Source organism: Diabrotica undecimpunctata, chromosome 6, assembly GCF_040954645.1.
Source record: "Diabrotica undecimpunctata isolate CICGRU chromosome 6, icDiaUnde3, whole genome shotgun sequence".
Taxonomy (NCBI): Eukaryota; Metazoa; Arthropoda; class Insecta; order Coleoptera; family Chrysomelidae; genus Diabrotica; species Diabrotica undecimpunctata.
Genome location: NC_092808.1, coordinates 111,210,057 through 111,234,156, shown reverse-complemented (window position 1 = coordinate 111,234,156; position 24,100 = coordinate 111,210,057). Strand labels below are relative to the sequence as shown.

General features: G+C 31.8%; 1 protein-coding gene across 1 annotated transcript; it reads right to left on the bottom strand.

The window, feature by feature from the left end:
- Nucleotides 1-135: 135 nt before the first annotated feature.
- Nucleotides 136-23,292, bottom strand: RnpS1 (RNA-binding protein S1). The gene is made up of 6 exons (XM_072535115.1): nucleotides 23,135-23,292; nucleotides 22,930-23,043; nucleotides 22,739-22,873; nucleotides 22,469-22,684; nucleotides 10,846-11,217; nucleotides 136-7,840 (listed from the first exon to the last, which is right to left on the bottom strand). Coding segments are annotated over exons 1-6 (960 nt in total). The 5' UTR covers nucleotides 23,137-23,292; the 3' UTR covers nucleotides 136-7,719.
- Nucleotides 23,293-24,100: the final 808 nt, after the last annotated feature.

Below are 24,100 nucleotides of genomic sequence, written 5' to 3'. Positions count from 1 at the left end.
ACTTCTGAGAAAGCGTGTTGTCCGTTTTGGAGCTATGTTTGCTACCGATCAGATTCTAAAAAGACCTATTCCTATCCTGATCCTATTGGATTCTAAGAAGACCTATCCTGAAGTCGCAGACAATATGTTTGTTCGTTTCCGTAGTATTTACGCAGAATCTGCATGTTGTTCTGTCCATTTTACAGAGATAAAATCTGTGTGACCAGATGGTTCTAATTGCCTTTTTACTTCTGTAAAAATCTTTAATATTTTCTCATTATGCTAAATTAAGTTCCCTTTCCTATTTTTGTATATTTTCCATGAATCTGTTCTTCGGGATCAGCCGAATGGTTCTATTCCAGCAAAAGGAATATTAGCTCCTTCTTGGAGCTACAACAGGGTGATGAGCTGGCGCCAACATGGTTTAATTTAACACTGGAATACATAGTAAGAAACTATTTTGCATATGCAAATGATATAAATATTAGGAGCGAAACCAAAGCAACAGGTGAGAATACGTATACGGAACCTAAATCACATGCTAAACAAATAGGTCTGTCTATAAACGAAAAGAAAACTAAAATCTTAGTACAAAGTCGATCGGAGAGAGCAACACGACCCTGCCTGACAGTTCAGTTGACAACTTAGAAAAACTATATAGTTTTATCTATTTAGGAGTCAACATCACAAAGAACAACATTGGTGATGCAGAGCTTAACAGAAGAATCATCCTAGCCAATACGGCATACTTTGCTATGAGCCCGATATTTAAATCACGTGACGTACATCAAAAAACTAAGATACTGTAGTGTTTTTATTAATCTAATTTATTGTCTTTATTTATTATCAAAGGTTCTTTTGATTAGAATCTATATATTTATTACAGTTTTACACTTATCACTAAGAACTAGAACACAATTACTTTAATTTATATCATTTATTTACAATATTTATTTCGGACTAAAAACTCGACTTCATATTCAAAACTAACTGTAACTTAAATAAAAAGTTCCTCTATATTTATACTAAACAACCGTTAGACTAGAATTCCGGCGATTCCCTTCGAACAGACGAGGTCACCCGGACTGGTTTTCATTTGACCTGCTTCTGGAAACTTCGAATCGTAGGAGACCCGTCAGGTATTACCTGGGGTTTCTGCCGGCTGGTGTATGATCTAGAAAAGACTTGAATGGAATAGAATTAGAAATATAATGTTTACAGTTAAATATGAATCATATATTTACCGTAACAATACGAATCTATAAGACCGATAGTGAGCTATGGATGTGAAACTTAGGTGTTGACTCAAAAATCTGTAGATGAGAGACGAATACTAGGCTCTATAAATTAAAACAACAGGTGGCGAATCAGGTACAATTATGAAATATATATATATATATATATATATATATATATATATATATATATATATATATATATATATATATATATAAACCACCTTCATCTCCATATGTCCGCCTACAGTGTCTTCAATGGGCAGGCCATGTATTTAGGTTGGAAGAAAACAGGCTTCAAAAAAAACTGTTGAATGCAGTGGAAGAGACCTACTGAAAGACCGAGAAAGCGATGGACAAATGATGTGAATGAGAACGCTAGAAATCTCCTTGGCAGTCGATCGTGAAGGAGAATGGCTACTGACTGTAATGGATGGATGAAGCTCCTTCTTTTTTAAGACCATCAATAATCTGGTCACCAACAAATCCTGTTGTGTCCTGACATCCATAACATAATTTGTACAGTACTGAACATACTGATTTGTAACATGTACAAGATGCTACTTGTTAGTTCGTCTTGCAAAGCCAACTTGTTCCTTGTTTCTCCTAACTATGTCCATATTTCTCCAAGGATATCAGAATCAAATGATTTGTCTTTCTGTTCTTTGGTAAATCTACCTTTTCCAACAAAATATATTGTTGATTTTTATGGTTACAATAATTTCGTAACAACTGAATGATAATTTTTTGTTACATTAAGAAACTCATAATCTACTTCCAAACTACACAATCATATTCTACTAAAAAATAATTAATGTAACCGTTCAATATATTTATTTACAATGTAGTGTGGCTTAAAAAATGGTATTGGAAAAAACATCCAAAAAATGAAAATAGTATTATTAAATTTATTTCAATTTAAACAGTTTGCGTTTGTGTTTACTCTCTTCTACTCTAATGCTATGCACACATGAACGAATTTGCAAGTGTAAATTAAAGTGCAAACAGTCGTGTAGTAAAATTGTATTCTACCTCTATGGAGACGCGCGCAGAATAATTTTCAATCATTAATTAGCCAAGGTGGAACATCAAACAAACAATATAGTTTCGATAAAGATTATGGTAACGCTCATTTAGATAATTTTCTTTGTTTGGATTAGCGATGATTTTAAGAAAAATTTGTTTCTTTGTTTGGATTAGCTTTAAAACATTTTCTGTTTGAGCTTTATATGTCGTGATTTATTTTTTAAGTTACTTTTAAGTATACGTTACCTTTTTAAGTATACGTTATTTACCAAAATTTAAATAAATATCATTTGATAATGAATTTAATTATTATATAAACTAAATAAGATGTAATAAAATTTGTATATAAATTTCGTTTTCGTCACGATACGACCGTTTTCGTGTCATGACGATCCGCTTTGCAGTATCGGCGACCTAAGGATGAGGGATAATACCAATAGTTGTTAAACTTTATTTAATAATAATAATCCATATAATCGTAGTTTTTTGCATAAACCGCTCCAAAATATCACTACAAATGATAATTTCACTATGCGTGAGTTTTAAAATGTGGGTTCACCTTTTTATTAAACATAATATGAAAAAAATTCGATATTGTTCCTCCTTTTTTTGCATATAAATCAAGAACCATTTTTTTTAAAACAATTTTGTGTACGAAATAAAAGTTTTGTTATTGAATATAACATAAGATAATGATAGTTTTAAATCTCAAAAATTATTATTATTTTAGTAAAAATACTAAACAAACACAAAAAAATAGTTAAAAAAAGATTTTTTTTGCGAGTTTATTTCCCATACGAAAATGAAATTTAGAACCTTCATATTTCCGAGAGAAAAACTTTTTAATACGTTTAATTATCACCACAAATTTCATTAAAATCGATTGAATAGTTTTTGAAATCTAAATTAATAAAAGAATGATTAATTTTCAAAATGATGCAGGTCAAAAACTAAAACTTTTAGATATTTGAATTTTTTTTACGGACAGAGTATTTAAGCTTTGAAATCCACTTTGAAAATTTAAAATTTGTTAATTAGAAGAGCTTAGCGACTTTTTTAAAAAATTGTGTAAATTTTAAGCTTATAGACAATTTGAATAACTTCATCAATTTTGTTGATCGATTTTAATTTTCAAGAATATTAAAAGTGCTTCAAAAGACGCTTAAAAAAAGATGATCGGTTCATTAGTTTCGGAGCTATGATTGGTCAAAGTTGAAATCGATTTACAATAAAAGTATAAAGTTCTAAGGTCTGTCTTTTAAATAAAAATATTTATTGTGCAAAGAATTATTAATTGTATACGAATTGACGTTAGCTACAGACTACTGCAAGTTGAATAAAATGTCAATTAAAAGTAGTCCGTCAAAAAATTGACGCAAAGTAGGGGTGGGGGTAAGTAAGAGAGCGGACTTCGCACGGAATCGAAAATTCATTTTACATTTTATGTACCAGTAAAAATATATTATCTGTCTAAGAAAGTGAAATAGTCGCTTCCTAAAAAATGCTATCAAAATGTGTGTATTGTCTACGCTTGAAACACCTTTAAACAAAAAACGTGTTATAGTATATTAGGTATATTTACAAATAAAATTTCATTATGAAGTATATAATTATTTCACGTTTATTTTTTAATGTTATTATTTATGTATAGATACCGGTAACGGCGAAAATAGTATTTATATGGTGTAATAAGAATATATCAGGGTATGTATATTTGGAAAAGTCTTTGAATATTGTTGTTTAATGACTAGAGTCCTATAATACATAATTTAAATTAAGTACAACATAAAACTTAAATTATTTGTACGTAAAATTAAAATTAAATTATTGGACGTCGAAATATTTCGAGTCACATTGTAACTTTTTAGGAAATTCTATATATAAATATAAACTTTAAACACTATTTTGTTATTATAATTTAAAACAGAAAGTAACTGTATCAGTTCATACAGGTATGGTTCTATGGTACTTTTTTTAGAAAAAATTAATGATAAGCAAGTATTATCTTGCATATAAATTAGCACCATGTCCACTATCCATTTTTAAAGACGGCTTCTTCCGAAAAACAGAAAAATTAGCGGATTTTTATTGCATAAAGTTATTTGGCATCAAACACGAACTTTCGAAATTTCGAAAATATATTTAACCAATACATCTGATATGTTTCACGGCATTATTGTTTATCGAGCTGTATTGTTTTTGATGGCTATCCAGAAAATTTGGAACTAAGTACTAAAATAACTGAACGGCGACGCAGACAATGTCCAGATATCGATTTTTATTCTACGACGATCTATGACCTTTTTTCTGACGAGAATAAAAAAAAATGTATTGCAGAACTCCGTATGAGGCTTGAGAGTGCAGGTTTTAGAACAAAACAGGCCATTGAAGATGCTGATGGACTAATCGTCAATCTTCTTCTTCTTTGTCAACCATTTTCCATCGACTCCTGAATGTAGGTCGATCCCAATTGCTTCCATCTTGCGCCAATCTAATCCACTGTTTGCCTGCCACTGTTCTTATGTCATCTACCCATCTTTTTTGAGGTCTTCCCATGCTTCTTGTTGTCGTCCTTGGTCTCCATTCTAGAATTCTCCGTGTCCACCTGTTGTCATTATATCGGGCTACGTGACCTGCCCAGCGCCATTTCATTTTTGCAATTTCTTCCACAATATCCCTAATCTTCGTTCTACGTCTTATCTTGGTGTTTCTAATCTTGTCTCTTAGTGATATTCGATATTAGTAATTTTTTAGCAGATTTTTTGGTAAGGGCTACTGTCTCCAAGCCGTAAGTACAAACTGGTAGTATGCATGTGTTATACACCTTTTTCTTTAAGTTTACAGGAATGGAGGTGTTTTTCAAGATATATGCTAATTAGCCGAAAGCGCCCCATGCCAGTTGTGTTCTTCTTTTAATTTCAGCATCTTGATTTGGTTTTCCTAGTTTGATAACATGACCTAGATATACATCTACATAATCGTCAATACAGCAATAGAATTGTCTTCGGACGATAAACCAGCAATTATTGTAGCTGAAGGAATTAATGTATTGGTTATCTTCTGTCAAATTGTTGTTTCAAATAAAAATATATACTTTTGGAAACCCAGTAAAGGCAAAAAAGCAAAAGAAGTATATGAATCTGAATCATTCAGCACAAGTAGTTTAAAGTCACTAGTTGCTTTTATGCATGCTTTTTCTGGATGTGATACCACGTGAGCTTTTCATTATTACTTTCTGGTGATACTGAATTACAAAGCCAACAATTTTAACAATTCAAATGCTTCACGCGAGCAAATTAAAATGCAGGTCTTAAAATATTAGCTACTTTGTATATGGGTAAAAAAGTTCTAAAATTGAATTTAATACTCTCTCAATGATTCTGCCTACTCAATCTACAGCAGAACAATACATTTATTGAGTATATTATCAAGTTCAGCAGTGGCTGAGTAATAATTTGAACTCTACAGAGTGGGGTTGGTAGCCTGAAAAAATGGTTTAGAACCTATCTAGATAGATATTACAGTAGCTACTGCAAAGAAGTTATTAAAATCGATTAGTTGTAACTGCAAAAAAGACTGCTACAAAACATACAGCTGCGTTAAACATGGTTTGATATGTTTTGATTATTGTACTCAGTCCCAAGGACAATTATGCAAAAATCCAATATTTTCCAAGACATCTACGGAAAACGAGGGGACATTGATTATGATGAGGTGACAGCCACATAAAAAGAAGTTGAGTATGTTATACTAGAATCTTTCGAAGAAAATGCGTTTCAATTAGAAGACGAAGACGTCGACGAGGAAGACGATAGTGAAGATACGATACTCAGCCAAGCTTTAAAAAGTCTAGAGTAAATGAAAATGTATAATGAAATATAATTTAATTTTAATCTAAATAATAAATTTCTTTTTGAAATTTTTAATTGAGTTTTTTGGACCTGCATCATTTTGAAAATTATTTATTTAAAAAAAAATTAGGTTGCAAAATTATTAAAATCGATTTTAATGGAATTTGGTGTGATGATTAAACATAATCTTATAAATAACTGGTATCTTCAATACACCTTGCAAAAGACACAACCCGAGAAATTTGTTTATTTCAGTTTCTGTAACTGGGTGAAATTGTCGAGATCGGCTATTCCTAGTTTTGGGACGATTTATCTCTAGAAGATTTTTACCATAACTGTTCGTACTTGTGATTAATCATCATTCCATATTTTTCAAAAAATATGGGGGACATATTTTGTCCTTCAATATTTTTAATGCCACTTTGATCAACATCAAAGTTGGGAACTTCCGATTGCACCTCTTCCCAAATGTGACAATCTTTAAGATTTTGTATTAAATTTACGTTTGGCTCACCGTTATCGTTAAGTGTTCCCTCTTCATCTTCCAACATCTCTGCCTCACTTCTAGAACCACTCTCAACCGATGAATTTGATTCTTCGGGATTGTTCCGTTCGAAAAAAATCGTTCTTTTTTTTTGAGAACGATTTCCGGAGTGGAAATCGAAACGTCAAATATTAGTTAATTAAAAATAAGATTTTCGTCACAATCACAACCAATAATTGTGGCTTCCATATTCCATAAAAAACAATATTTAACTTAAATGTCGAAAAATATCGAATTTTTTTTTATATTGTATACTAAAAAGTTAAGCCCACATTTTAGAACTCACGCATAATGAAATTATCTATCGTAGTTATATTTTGGAGCGATTTATGTAAAAAATTGCGATAATATGCTTCACACCTAACTCAAAACAGATAGACTATAACTTTAACCATGTTTCAAGTAGTTAGTGTGGATGCACACTAGGGGGACCGACGGCTTTACGTGCCCTCCGAAGCACGGTGAACGGCTCGTATCATTTTTAGAAATAAATATAGTCTGGCGTATAAGGCCAGTCCCAGTAATGAGCTACGACCGTCCATATTTAAAACCGGCCACTACTAAGAATAATTTAAAACTAGCAGTTTGGCCCAAAAGAGTTTTCTGCAACTATGAAAATTGTAAAAAAATTAACCTACGCGATCAGCTAAGCATGTATTGCAAAATTGTTTATGTGCGCCGATCATAACACATTTTAATTCACTGACAATTTGTATAGACTGTTCATATTATAAGTTTTATCATAAACTGTTGATTTGTATATTTGTAAAAAATAGCTTTAATATTCAATCACGTGTAGTAATCATTTGCGGATTTAGTTTTCTGAATATAAATAATATCGATATACCTTCCATTTTATAATCAGTCTACTGTGTAATTTCGTAACTTCAGTCTTGTATTCAAAAGATAAGTAATATCTTTATCAAATCTCCAAATGATTATTATAAACTAATGTATAGGGAAAAATAAAATTTTCTTTGTTATTAGATTTAGTTCATTTAAATAAAACTCGTTTTTACATTGAAAATGTCTTATTATTCAAGTTACATAGATGCAAAAGTTATTCTGGTTTAAGAAGCTGTAATTAAGAACTACTTGAGCTAGATCTAGAATGTTTCCTTCTTCTAGGTGGTGGACTTCTAGAATGTTGTCTGCGTCTAGGGGATGATCTTCTTATAGGTCTAGGAGATATTCTTCTTCTAAACCTGAAGATATATTAATTTATTATTATTATTAAGAACACAACTCTAAGCACATCATCAGAAGTAAATATCTACAGAATTAACAAATAAATGCTATTAAAATATGTCAAAGAATCTTTATAATAAACATTTTTGTCAAAAATCAAAAGAATTCTATATACTATACTGTTACGAAAACAACCCGCACCCTAAAATAAATTACAAAATTTAAGAAAATGAGTTGAGAGTTCTTTTGAGTTAACAAATATTGACATTAGTAATTTCTCCATTTTAACCATATATAATATGATAATAAAATGCTTGATACTGTTCAAATTTCATTTCATTTATTATTTTTAATATTTTAATGTTAAATTACGTCAGCATTTTGTCTTGGCATGGATTATCTTGGCAACTATCTGCAATTTTAGGCAAGGCAGCTACAGGATCATTTCGTTGCCACTTTCATCTTCAAATTTTCAGTTAACATGTCAACTAATTTGTGAAACGTATGCAAATAAAAGTCTTCTCATATCTCAAACGGCTCATAAAATATCAAATTGTGCCGATTTTCTCAATATCAGTGTGAAACAAAGAACCGGAGAGGCAAAAGGTCAAAGGCTTTGCTTAAACTGTTTACATGCAGGGCATATCAGTAAGGGTTTTAAGTTTGTAAGTACGGAAAGTGTCAAAAGTGTGGACTGAAACATCATACGCTACTTCATATAGACACTATTCAAAGTATAGTTTCTCAAGACACTTATCATACTTCAAGTCCTTGAGGTGATAAAATAAAACTCTTCAATTCTTCTTTCATCTTATGTTCCTGAGACTTAAGTTTTGTTAGCAACAGTTTTAATTCTCATAAAGGATGCTCAAGGTCAGTATCCACCAGTTAAGACACCTCACTCAAATTTCTCTCTAACAGCGTTTTGCTTGGTATCAAAGAAAATATGCAACTGCCTTCCTACTGTTCATATTGATAGTAACAGTTTTCACATTCCTCAAAATATACATTTAGCTGATCCATTATTTTGCAAACCATCTAAGATCGATATTCTTATTGGATGGGCTGCATTTTGGGATCTTGTAGTAGGGCAAATACGATTGGGTAAAGGAATGCCAATTCTTCAAAAGACAAAATTTGGTTCATTTTTTCCAAGAATTTTCTTTCTGAGGAAGAACAAAAATGTGAGGAGCATTTTTCTGTTCCCTTTAAGAAGTCACCTGCGGGTCTGGGGGGCTTGAGGCATTCTATAAACTTGAACGAAGACTTTCATTTAATCCTCTTAAGGAAAGATAATATTTCCTATTTATGCAAGGGTACATCTAATATAATTGAAGAAGTCACTTATTTTTACCTCATTCTCCAGTTTTGAAGGAAGAAAGTTCTACTACTAAACTTCGAGTAGTATTCAATATTTTTTCTTCTACGTCAGGTAAATCAATCAATGATCTTCAAATGGTGGGTCCTATTGTTCAGGGTGATTTTAAACTAATGTCAACTGAACACTGAACTATAGTACTGCATCTGCATCCTTCGTCGCTACAAGGTGTTTGCTTTAACTTTCTACAGAATAGTCGTAAAAATATCCTGAAGCTCATCTGATTTCTATGTTAATGATCTGCTGACTGGTTCTGACTCAACTTTGGAACTTTCTTGTTTAATTATTAAAATCAATGAAATCCTTCAAAGATGTTGCTTTCAAAGTAAGTAAATACTTCATCCCATAATCCTAGGATGGCTAATCTTCCAGCATATAGAGTTCAACCTTCATTTTCCTTCTGCTTCTTGGCGGTAAAACCTATAAAGGTTACGTTTGTCTATTTGTCTGTTAAGTACAAAATATGTACATATAGAATTAGTATCTGATTTATCTACTTCTACTTTCATTGCCTACTCAAATTAATTCGGACAATGGGACCAATTTCATTGGTGCTTGTAACAAACTGTCCGCTTTAGGTACCTTTATAAAGGACAATGAAAGTAATATTCAAGATGAATGTAACAATAAAGGTATGTATTGGAAATTCATTCCCAGTTATTCTTCCCATTTTGACGGAATTTGGGAAACTGTAATAAAATCTGTCATGTTTCATATGAAATGAGTTCTCTCTGATATCTGTTAGTATATGAGGATTTTCAAACTATTTTGGTACAAATAGAGGGAATATTAAATTCGAGGCTTTTGTTACCTCTTTCTAATGATTTTCTCGTCTTCTTTTTTCAAATTTTTAGAAGCTATAAAGAAAAAACTCGGTGGCGCCCTTTTTCGGCAATTTGATTATCATTTGTTATAGTATAAAACTTGCTGTCGCAGCGCACAAGAGACTGATTGGCACAAATTGGCTGAAACAGTGCTTAATCCACCCATTATGAAATATAGAATATACACGTCAAAATCCAAATGGGAAATTATTTATTGACGATAGAACATTAAATAATTGTACAATAAACAACAGCAACCATTGGACGCGGCCACATTATCTGCGCTCAGGAGACTAAGCATCGCGAGGAACAGCTACGTCGGCTTACAGATAAGTATTAAATTGTAGCCTAAATGGTTAATTTTAACGTGGAGAATAGCGAAGCACTTCGTGGTAGTTCCGTTCATATAAGTGAATTTGTACATTTAGTTTATCTTTACATTTTGTGTGTTTTAATAAAGTAGTGTTATTTCACTCCACTATTTTATTTTATAGCATCGTCCATTGGATCTTAGCCAAATTGATATTAATGTTACAATTCTTTGCATGATAATCGAAGGAAAAAGTACAAAAAAACATTGGGATAAAGATTTATGCAGATGGCTTGCGGAAAACATCAACCACCATATGGACACGATGTCATAAGAAAAAAGTGTAAGACTGTAAGGATCAGTCTCAAAAAGTTTTTGAGAGACTTTTGTAATAAATAAAGTATTTCACCAATTATTATTTTTATCATCCCTCATAGATTGAATATATAAATAACATCTGTATCTAATAGTAAAAAAAAACAAATAATAATAAATGAGTTTGATACAAACCTAGGGGGTGTTCTCCTATGTATAGGTCCTCTTCTAATTGGAGGAAGAGGTGATCTCCTTGGAGGCATGGGCCTTGGTTTTGGGATCAACACAGGGGCTGCTGTTATTTCCTGTCCATCAATTTGACCGCCATCCATATGTTTCATTGCATTTTCTGCCTCGTCAGCAGTAGAATACTCAACATAACAATATAAGCGTCCCAAATGTGGATGGTTATGATCTTTTGGAAATTCCACATGTTTAATACTGCCATATGTTCCAAATATTTCTAGAATATGCTCTTTATTGACAGTTCTGGTGAGACGACCGATATGAATTTTTGTGGGACGAGGAGTTGGAGAACGACGACGGCGTTTCCTTGGCGACCTTGACCTTAAAATATTGTATTGTTCTGAAGTTATTTTCTTGTGACTTAATGATCTTAATGCAATTTACTATTTTTGTTGGAAATAAGCCACAATTTTACTTTAAAATTAAGTTTATTTTAATATATATATCTAATAATTTAGTAACATTAATATTTTTTATTTTGAGAACGATTTCCGAGGTGGAAATCATAACGTCCAATAAATTTAGTTTTAAAGTAAAATTGTCGCTTATTCCCAACAAAAATAGTAAATTAAAATATTGTATATTAAATATCTATAATAGTTCTCTTCATGACACTTGTAACATTTAAAAATTTGAAATATTTTGCAGTTCTTAAAAGAAATATTGTTAATGAGTACTTTAATTGTGGATGATCTATCAAATTCATTTATCAAACAGTTTATTGAAAGTTTACAAATAGTGGATTTAAAATTAATGGGCCTGCGTAGCGCAAGTGGTAGGATGCTTGCCTCGCAAGCCGGTGGCCCGGGTTCGAATCCTACCGCCGGCAAGAACATCTAGACATTTTAAAAATGTCTATAGGCCCCAGGTCGACTCAGCCTGAATAAAAATGAGTACCTTGGGTAAAACCAGGGGTAATAATAGACGGTTGAAGCGTAGCACTGGCCATGTTACCTTCCTTGTATACCGTAGGCCCTAGATATAGCAGACTACCCTGCTATACTCCCAAAGCCGCGACAGCGGTATAAAACGGGAGATTATTATTATTATAAAAATAGTGGCATAATTAATTATAAATTTCATTTGCAACAATAAATTGGACATAGTTATTTCGAAATAAAAAAAATAGCTCGTATAAATAGATTAGAGAAAAACCAATGTAAGTTCTTTTTTCTTACCAAAGGCAAGTCAGAAAAAGGTGAATAAGGACACAGAAAAAGAGCTATAACAAAAGTCCTTGCCTATAAGTGATGATTTAATTCTCATAAAAGGAATAAGAAATACATTGTCGGAAATATTATCACAAACTGATTGAAAATAAAGCTAAGGATAATATGTAGTGATTATTAATAGACAACAACAAAGTATCTTGACAATTGAAAAAAAAACTAATTAAAGTATTATGTGTAGTAAAAACAAATCAGGTTGGGATTTTTGCCACTTACACACAACGATGTAATATACAGCATGGCATCTGCGTACTCTAACTTATTATTTACCATTTCTTTTTTGAATAAAAATTTGAATAGGATGTTTATAAACAATGTTAATATCGACAATGATAAAGACAAGTGTCACACTAAGATATTCCTTATATAATTAAAATTGGAATAAATATTATTTATTTTCAAATAAACCAATTTACAACAGTTTATATATAAGTAAAAACACAACTTTTTTTTAAATCAAAATTGCAATAAAATGCCACTTTAGATTTGTCTCAAATTGTAGGCAATCGTCTTTGACATGTATAAAACACCAGTCTATGTCACTGCTGAAACTATAAGATCTCTTCTAATATTTTCACGGCCCATATATTTTCATAATTTTTGTGAACTGCACAAAGGAAAAATATACAGTTACAATTACAGTGGAGTTTACTCTGGCCTAAAGCTGTTCAAATTTGGCTTGTTCAAATAGGTTTAATAATTTCTTCAATTTCATAGAAAACAACTGATCTATTTTAATAGATTATAATTAGGAATTCTTATGATAATTCAAGTGAAAAACCCTTCGAACAGCGAATTCTCAATAATAAATATCAAAAGAATCCACTCAATAATCTAACAGTCTTATTTAAATAAGTAACGATTTAACTGTCTCTCTGTACAAATAAAGTGTTGTACATATATAGGTAGGTATATTTTAGAGGGTAACGACCATAGAAGGCTAGTGACGAATATTTTAATTTAATCTCTTGTTGGAAATGCCAATTCTCCCTAAGTCGTTAAGCTAAATAACAAAAGAGAGAGTCCATGCAGAAGGAGTAAAGGCCGTATGACACTATGCATTTTCTTGTATCATTCCTTATATCTTTTCTGATATAACAAAAAAATGGATCGTGTCATACAAGCGTATAAGTTCTTATATCAGAAACGATACAAGAATTTGTGTCCGCTGCAGTTTCTTGTACAAGAAATGCGCCAATTTGTGCGCAACGCCGCAAAAGCTAAAACGTAAAACTTCTGTCATAATGGCGGCTGGAGGAGAACTTTGATATACAATTAGACCAAGCAGACATAAGAGAAAAGTGCCCACCAACAATAACCAAGATTAGAACAGCAGTAGCCAAATTGAAAAATAATAAATCAAAGGGATTGGATCAAATAGCATAGTAACTACTGAAAGTAGGAGATATATTACTAAAAACAATACATAACCGCTTTAAAAATTCGTGATGAGTTTAAAGATTATTTTATATCTCCAAATAAGAGAGTAGCCTTAATTAAAAGTGCTTTTTACCAAGTTTCCCAAACCGCTTAGTCAATATAACCATTATATAACTATATTAAAATTCAATAACCTATGCAGGAGACATAAACATTAGCAGGTATAGACCTCTAACAGGGCCGCATTTATGATTATCTTTTCGTTTTTCCAGAAGTATTATCGTGTAAAATACGAAATTTATATTTTAATTTTGCCAAAATTCGAGACAAAGAACCTGTTTATACAGGGCGAAAAAAAAACAATAAGTCATAATTTTTATCTCAAAATCGGCCAACAAATTTTATATACAGTGTTTCCAAAAAATATAAGTTTAAGTTATAATTTTTGTTGTAGTTGTTTGCAGTGGCGCATCCAGAATTTGTCTGAATTTGAAATCTTTTTATGCTACCTCCATTTTGAATACTAAAGATAGCAGTGCCAAAGATTCAGGTATCTATTATCCTGCCTACCAACTAAAACCACCCTCTCTTTCTTGTGCGCAGTTGACTGTCGCACATACCGTACTCCGAAAGTGAGGTGGCCGCTGTTAGCCTGATGACATTTTTGGAACACTCCCTTCTGTTATCTAGATCTTATCTATTGTTCTGAAGCTATTTTCTTGTGGCATTTTAAAGTAATTACTATTTTAATGGGAATAAGCCACAATTAAAGATTAAAATAAGTTTATGAAACAATCCTCTTGAATCCATCGCTCTTCTAATTCCTTCATTCCATGAGCGTCGAGGTCTACCTCTTTTTCTTCTTCCAGGGGGCTTCCATTTGTGAAGTTTTTGGGACCAACGTTCGTCAGGCATTCTCAAAGTGTCCAAACCAATTTGAACCTCTTCTTTATATTCTGTCAATGATCGTTTCTGTAGCATTCATGTTATTTCTTATAGATTCGTCGGTCTTCCTTTCCTGCCTTGATGTTCTAGCACTTCTTCTTAAATTATCTATTCCATCGCCAACAATCATCTCTTCAGGTCTGAATTAATTGTCCATACTTCAGAGCCATAACAAAGAACTGATTCAATCATGGTTTGCTCTATTCTTTTTTTGTTCCTTTTGGAAATGTTGCGATCCCACCATAAGGAGTTCAGACATCCTACAATTTTACGTCCCTGATTAATTCGTTTTCTCTTAAGCCTTTCTTAGCAATGAGTGCACCTAAATATTTAAATTTTTTCACTTGTTTGATTTCCACGTCCTCGTCTATCAACACTTCGAACCTTGCATCTAAATTGATAACTAAATATTCTGTTTTCTTCATGCTGACTTGTAACCCCTATTTTACATATTCTCTGTAAATAATAATCATAAATTCTATATCATAAGAATTTTGAGCTAGGACGACTTGGTCATCTGCAAAGTTCAAGGAGAACAGTACGTCATTTCCTATGGGGATTCCCATTCCCTGGCAGTGGTTTTTCCAATTTTGGAGGGCTGCCTCAATATATAAATTAAACAGTAAGGGTGACATACTTCATCCTTGTTTTAGTCCTTTAGTTACTTTTATTGGCTCTGATAGTCTATTTCCGATTTTTAGGTAAGTAGTGTTATCCCTGTATACTTCTGTGATTATTCCTAAAAGGTATGGACTAATGTCGAGTTGTTGTAAAGCTTGCCACAATTTAAATCTTGGCACTGTATCATACACCTTTTATAGGTCGATGAAGGCTAGATGTACTTCAGTACCAACCGCTATTCTTTTGTCTATTGTTATAGTATAAACAAGTTATCAGTGCAAGATCAAAGATTCAAACGCCAAAATACTTAGTTTAACCTTCAACTGCGGCTTATTCCCTTTAAAATAGTAATTAGATCTTATCTCTGTCGTTGGCCCGCTTGGTGTTTCTCTTCTTCTTCTTTCTTTTTAATGACTGCTCGGATGTAATTGTGAACACTATTCCATCCCTCCGTATTTCCCGTCATCTTCACGATCATCTCCCTTACAGTCACAGGGTTCATATCTATTTCTTTATACATTCTGCTGCTCTCCACTGTACATCTATTACACTCCAGCATTCTTCCAGCTATATTGTGAGTAACCGACATGGTTACTCACAATATAGCATTGTGAGTAACCATGTCGGAATATCCGCAGTATATACATTTATCTGTATCTGTCTTTCTGAACCTAGGAAGATACGCATTAAAAGAGACAATCTACCCAGTCCGTTAGGCTTAGGATCAGCATCTTGGTCCACTGGGCAACATCTTCCTTGTTGTTCCACTCTTCTTGCCATCTTTCCATTGATCTTTCCCTTTCTTCTTTTTTATAGCTGTTGTCAAATGCTTCCTTCTCCCATAGAGATGTCTCTTTTCTACTGCTAACACATGCAAAGTAACACAACCCGTGATAGTCCACAAGGCCAGATACAGTCCTGTATTAATATAAATATAGAAAAATATTATTAATTATTGTGTATTTATACAATAATTATTGTGTTCTACATATTCAAAAGTGGAATAAAAATACAAAGTGATTCATAATTCGTTCGAGTTCGGCGTAAATATATGGCAGAGATCGAGATCTCAGCTACTTTTAAACATTATTCTGATGAACTGGATAATAAGGTCACTATTCTCAATTGTTATAACAGGTGGTTCAACATGTGTTTCAATTATATTGTCCAGCCGCCACATTTTCCTTTCTACTTTTTCTTGATCATGTAAAATGCAGTTCTTTCATATTTCTGCTGTAATTGATGAAATTGAATTATAAAACCTAAAAATTTGAAGGTGGTGTTTTTTCCTGCACTATCATTTTTAAAATTTGTCCAAATGAGTTCTATGGGGTTTAACCACATTGATACGGAGGAAGTCTCAATACTAGTTTATTCTTGGTTTTTGTCTTTTCATCAATTACTTATTTATCATAAAAATTGTTGTTTTTTTACGATTGAAAAAAACTGTACCTTATGCATATGTTCATCAAATTTTATATTTTTGGAACGGGGCCAATTCTGGATGCTTTTTTTGGATGCACTTGTTGGTATTTTTTCTATTTTACTAGAATGGTGCGGTGCGTTTTCAAGAACAATGATAGATTTGCCTTTAAATATTGGTAAAACATTGGAAAATTTCACCAATTTTCAAAAGATTGATCTCTCTGGATCTGACCATCTCTCCATGGTAATCACCAGACTTATTCGACTCAAATGCACAGTGAACATTTGAAAAAAAAAACCCATTCTTGCGGTTAATGTGACAAATAATAAGTATTTACCTAAAAATTTAAAGTATTTGTAAGTTTTGAGATTTGAATAATAAATTACTTGAACGATTTTTGAATCCCGTTGTTCATCATCATCATTGGTGCTACAGCCCTATAAAAGAGCCTCGACCTTCCCAAGTCTATTACGCCAGTCAGTTCTATCCATTGCCAACTGTTGTCAGGTTGCTGCGCCTATTTGTCTACCATCCTCATCTACACCATCCCTCCATCTGAGTTTTGGCCTACCCCTACTTCTACTTCCCACAGGATGTGACATAAGGATTCTTCTCGGAGGGTTGTTCTGCTGTGATCTTGCCAGATGTCCTGCCCATCTTAGTCTTTCTTTTAACCTGTCTTTTAATTGCATTTTTGTCTAATTCATCTGCTTTATTAGCCTTTTTTTTTCGAGTCGACATACTTTTGATCCAGCGAACTGATGATTAGTTTTATATTCCTTAATCACCATAAATATACTTCGATCACAAAGTTTAACTTTAGTTGCCACTTTTTCTACAATATCTTCAACCACGAACCTGGGATTTTCTATTGTTTCATATTTAAATACATTTAACATTATTTCTTTCACTACAGCGCTAAGAGGACTTCTTGTAGTTCGTTTTCGAGAAGGACTTAATGTATTTTCAACTAATTCATCAGCTGAATAAGTGTACGACAGTTTTGTTTTCAAAAACAGTAATCACATATACAGTTTAAAGTCTTTCATCATCATCATTTGGCTCTAAAACTCTATGTGAGTCTTGGCTGTGTTTACTATTTCCCTCCATTGTTGTCGGTCCTGAGCAGCTATTTTCCATTGCTGTATTCCCATTTTGCGTAGATCACTGGCTACTGCGTCCTTCCATCTCTTTCTTGGGCGACCAACTGACCTTCTGCCATTGGGCCTTTCCCAGAATGTGGCGTTCAGGAGTCTTTCGTCACTCGATCTTAGTACGTGGCCCGCCCATCTTTTTCGGTTTGCTTTAATGTAGCGTACTATGTTTTTATCTTCATATACTGTCTGGAGTTCATCATTGTGTCTTCTTCTCCGTTCTCCTGTTGTCTCTTCTCTGCAAGGCCCATAGAGAGTCTGCAGTATCTTTCTTTCCAGTACCAGTAATTTTGTCGTTTCCCGCTGGTTCAGAGTCCATGTATCGCTCCCATACATTATTGTGGGACGGATTATTGTCTTGTACACTCTTATTTTTGCTGGTATTGAGAGTATTTTTGATTTAAGTACGGTCATTAATGAGTAATATGCCCTGTTTCCTGCAATGATCCTGGCTGCCACGTTCTTTTCATATTTATTTTCAGATGTTAGTTTAAAGTCTTTATACAGATAAAATAAATACTTAAGTAGTTTTAAATTGCACAACAAATAATTATTTCTAGTTTAATATTAACAGCATAATCATAAATTGTCCTTTTATCATTAAAACGACAAAAATATTACTAATAAATACATTCAAAATACAACACCTCAATACCAAAATAGTAAATCTAGTCCGAGCCTGTATTATTTGCCGACGACGACTAGCAATTTTTCCAGCAAAGTAGAGATGGTTATTTCATTTAGTTTTTGAATATTCTTGGACAATCGTTACTTGGATAATCATTTAAATTATTCATTAATTTAACTAATGTGATTATTTTTTCACTAACTATGTATTCAGTGATCACAATAATTAATATACTATGCAATAAAAACTAATAATCGAGAAAAGAGAAAAATTATTAAAGTAATCTTAATAATGTACTGTTACTATCGGAACGAATAGATAAATTTTGGACATCTTTAACAATTAAAATACAATTTTATTGCCTCAGAAAAGATGGACAGACTTATTATCCAAGGGAAGGTAGAAGGCCGAAGAACACGAGGAAGATCTCCAACAAAATGAATCAATCAAATTACAAGCATATGCAAAGAACTATGCATGAGTTAAAAGAAATGACCAGAGACAAATATCTTTGGAGACAGACAATACACAACATCACGATGACTACTACACTCCCTCCGGCGGGCCAGGAATGAAGAGAGAGAGAGAGAGAGAGAGAGAGAGAGAGAGAGAGAGAGAGAGAGAGAGAGAGAGTGAGAGATTGAAAACAAATGTGTTGCATGTGACGCTAAGAATCGTGATAGAGAGGTTTCTAAGAAAAAAGAACAATAATCTCTTTATTTTGACATATACTCATAAGTTACCATTTATATGCACCTTAAATTAGGAATATTTCCTGAGAAATCCAATTTTCTTGTGTACAACAGAACTTCTTTCACAACAGGCTTTTCTGTTATCCTTTTTTTAATTTGAAATGTTATGTTGGACTTGCCATAAACTTGTTTTGCCAATGTCATCTCTCTTTCAATTAAAATTTACTCTCTTTAAATTGAAACAAAATTGTATCTAAAGTTATATGTTTCTTGGTATAGGCAAGTTGTTGGTCATCGTTTTCCAGTAGTTTAGTATTCTCATTTTTTATTTCAGATCTTAATTTTGATTTGCTATTTCCTAAAGTATCACACACCCATTATTGTACAGACGTTATTAAACTTAAATGACCACCATTTTTTTTTTCACACTAAACTACTTACGTAAGTTATAAATTAGAGTGTCTATGTCTAAAACATGTCTTAGCATTTTCAGTAAAACAGAACGAACAGATTTTCACAAAATTAATAATATAAGATGTTAATAATTCGAAATAATACATTAAACTGGGAGATAACAACATTCATTTCACTATAAATAAATAAAGGACTTCACATTAACTGCCCTACCTGTACAAGTGTACAGGATATGGGCATTGTTGTAGGCTAAATATGATTTTAATTGTTTCTTCAAAATGAACTATTTTTATACAAAAGAAACACTACAAAACAAACACACACAATACATTTCTACAGATAAAGTGATTAGGGTGAAGTAATTTTATTAGTGAAATGAAATTTGTTATATTTGGTTTGCTCATCTTGGGAATATTTTGACAGATAAATTGTCAGATACATACAACACAAAAATTCTTACTACTAACCATGATACCATAAATGACAAGATAGGATCTTGCCAAAATCGGTCGTGTTCACACATGACGTAATTGGAGAGTAGAATTTGAATTCTTGTTAAAGTTAAATGGGATGTATATGCATTGTGATAAAATTATTCAATTGGCAAAATAATATTAAACGACTTTTTTCTGTTAATTGTTTATAAAAGAAAAGAACAATATAACATTAAAAAAACTATAAGAAGAAACTAGACGAAAATAATAAGTAATAACTAGATGAATAATTATAATAATCGTACACATAAGGATATCTCAAAACTATGTATTAAAGATTATTTATCGATACATACAAATAATAAACATTTTCAAATATCTGCAATAAATTAAACTTCAATGTATTCTAAAACATTTTAGTGTTGACGTTTCAATCTACACTTCGGAAATCTTTCTCAAAATACAAACAATAAATTAAACAAATTTTGTTATTTGTTACTTGGTGAAAAATTCTTCTAATTTAATTTTATCTGACTCATGTATATTGACAATATTACAAATTTTGAAGTAGACGACTTTAAAATGTTATCGCTAATATTGCTGAGTTGCGTTATTGGAACAACTTTATTGTAAGATAGTTCATTTGATTACATGAAATCAAGTTTGACTTGAGAATATCCATCAGAAAAAATCACAGCATGTAATTCGTCTTTAAAAAGACAACCCACATGCCATGATAACGGTAAACTTTTTCTGTTAGTGATTCCATAGTAAATTATGAGGAAAAACCAGGAAAAAACCTCATAATACTATCCCGATATGGTAAGAATTTGGCATTACATTTAGTTTACTCTCAATAAACACCAAATTCTGATTTTATAATATGTTTGTTATTTAAAAAATATAAATGATGTATCCTCGATATGTTACTGACTTACTAATTGTGGTATTTTGCTTTTGTTATTTTTATTAAAATAAGTGAATAGCTAAAAACATTCAGAAAAATTTAAGAAATACAAAATCCAACACAATGAAAACAAGTTATGATGAGACCTATGTTGTTTCCTTCTCTAATATCTGCCATCACTGTTTTTTAACATTTCTCTCCACTAATCTAGCCTTACGTAATTGTTTACAGGGTTCCTCTAATCTGTTACCTAAACCGGAAGGTACTGAATATTTTTTCAAAATTTTTCTACACTTGCTGGCATTTTCTGATAATTCTGTCACGAAATCTTCTCTTTCAAAATCATCACTAGTAAAATGTACATTGCACATTGAATTTGTCAGACTGGCAACAAAAATGAACCCATTTCTTACATAAAACATTATCTTCGGGAAACAGAAAAAATCTATAAATTTCACCAGCAAAACCTTTATTTTAATTATAGTTATCACAATAAAAAACACCACACCTCATTTTTATACTTTTTAGTAAGGTAAATTTCACTTTTACACAAATAAAATATAAAATAAACTTAGCTAACAATCGCGAACCATTCAAACTGAAAGGACATTATGAACTTGCAACTCTCCAATTATGTCACGACTTCAATCTCCCCTCTCTTTAGTATGCGCAATATCTTATTTTGTTAGTCATAGTATCATGCTACTAAATTGAAGCATTTTTTATAAAAAAAAAAAAAGAATAATCATAAATAATGGTAGTGTGTATTCATTAAAGTTTTATTTTGTTAATAAACCACATGCCAATATTTTTTTTTCAAAATTTCAAAAATATGACAAACAAATTACTAAATTTTTTTAACAGTTGGGACTGGGATCAGGGAACCAAGTATATCTTCAAGTTGAATGTATTGTTTCGAATTCTGAATGGACTCTCTCTATTTTAAAACATCGCGAAAAAAATTACTAAATTTTCTAAACAGTTAGGACTGGGATCAGGGAACCGAGTATATCAACTCAGTTAATTGTATTGTTTAGAATTCTGAATGGACTCTCTCTTTTATTATTTAACTTAATGATTGAGGGAGAATTGGAATTTTTAGCAGATCAGATAAAAATATTAATTTTAGACCATAGAGCCTTCTACAGTCAATACCCACTGAATGATCCTAACATATAAACAATAATTTATACAGGTGGTCAGTTAAATTGTTGCTTATTTACTTAATCTAAAATATGTGTAAGTTCACAGAATAGACTATACTTTTACATCATGGCAAATATGGAAATGGTATGTACATGGATGCCCACAAGGCTTTACATACTTAAAAAGTTTGCAGTAGTTTCAGATATATACAGATATTATTAATGTAGCTTGACACTGTGGAGTAGAACAGTCAATTATGTAGGTATTATATGTAACACTTCCCTTAGTTTCACAATCCTATTTTTAAACTGCATTCTTATTTTTAGAAACAAGTATTTTTCAATACTTCACTTCTAATACTACGTAAAAAACATGTTTAAAATTGGGATAATAATAATTAAGAGTGATAGCTTTTTGGAAAAGTAACTGTAACAATTCCCAACAAAAAAATATAATATCAGGATTTTTTGAAGTAATATAGATTAACTTAAATTTCTGTAAAATTTCTCTACAAAACTAATTTCTGTAAAATATTTTACTAAAACACTTTTCTACCTAACTAACTTTGTTAATCAAAATTAACTATATTTATATACCTAGATCTGTTACGGACGTGATTTCTATCCCTCTCCTTATCTTTATCTCTTTCTTTGGTTGGAGTTAAGCCCTTCTTTTCTTTTTCATCTTTTTTGGAATCTGCTCTATCTTTTTCTTTATCCTTATCTTTTGTTTCCTTCTTATCCTTATCCTTATCTTTTTCTTTATCTTTTAGATCTCTTCCTTTGACTGCAGGTTTAGCAGTAGAGCTAGACCTACAAATTTAATTGGTTAAAAATTTAAGTAATAGGATATTTAATATTTAATACCTTTTTCTTGACCTGGTTCTATTATTGTCACTGCTTGACGATGAAGAGTCAGATGAAGAACTACTAGATAGAGAGCTAGAAACAGAGCTCGACGAACTAGACGATATGGAACTGGAAGAACTACTGTCTGAAGAACTTAAAATATATTTGTTAAATTAAAATTGACTATAAACTTTAACTTTTCATCTTACCTGCTTCTGCTACTACTGCTACTTCCTGAAGCTGAACGTTTTTTCTTTTCCCTTCCTCTTTCTTTTTTCTTTTCTTTATCGGATTCCGACTCTGTTCCTGGCCCTGGCTTAGCCCTAAAATTTTAGGTTATCGAGTTAATGGTACAGATAAATCAATAAAACTTTTAAATTGAATATCTAACAAAATGCTAATAGATATACTTACATTTTAAAACGAAGAAAAGTCTATATTTTTATATAAATTAGCGAAAAAAGTAACACTTAACTTAAATACATACGGCTTCTGCTTTAGAAGCTGCGTTCGAACAAACTACAACAAACACATAACCATAACCAAACCAAACCATAACACATACAAACAAACCAAACTACCCCGAACTCCGAACCTAACTCCTAACCAACGAGGACCAACGGTGGACACTGTACTGTACGTTTTTTGAAAACCGGACCAAACTAGAAAGAGATAAACAATGCGTCAATTTAGTGTGTGAAGTGTGAAAATTTTCATAAACAGAACATTTACAACACAACAGATTATTCAACGTTCACATTAACCAAATACATTTCTGTGTTTCATATTCATATAAGATACATAAAATGTAGACTTACAAATAAGTTTAAATTGACTAATTTTATCATGGAACTAACCGGAAAAGGGTAGAAAGAATTATTTGCATATGAAATTCAAGTTATTGTTAACATCAGTTTCATAAGCTTTGCTATTAGTCATTTCTCTAGATTAACATATTATTGATCTAATGACTCTAATGAGAGTTTTGTAGATCTTAATCTTCTGGTTTTGGAACTTAATATTTATGTGAATCAGCGAGAAATCGAATTTGTTGCTCTTCGTTATTCTTTTTTGAATTTCTGATGATTTACCAATTTACCCTACATGGTAACAAAGTCTAAAATTGACTGTTAATTTATTGAATCTTTTGAACACCTCCGCCTATGGCCTACGAAATATACAATATATTGTATTTGAAATTTTGAAAAAGTTTAGTGCTAAAAAATATACTGTGGCAATGGTATCATAATCAAAATGGTATTGTGGTATTATAAATATTCAGACAGAGACACACAAACAGTTGCGTTCGAAATTGTAAGTTAGTTCTGTCACAAGTCACAACGAACAATCCGTCGCCTAACTTTTTAACTTTAACAGTGG

Bases quoted from the DNA above. Each gene is read 5' to 3' on its own strand.
- RnpS1 (XM_072535115.1), bottom strand. The intron at 22,874-22,929 runs GTAAGATGAAAA...ATATATTTTAAG, and splicing joins AGCAGTAGTAGCAGAAGCAG to TTCTTCAGACAGTAGTTCTT. The intron at 7,841-10,845 runs GTTTGTATCAAA...ATATATCTTCAG, and splicing joins CATAGGAGAACACCCCCTAG to GTTTAGAAGAAGAATATCTC.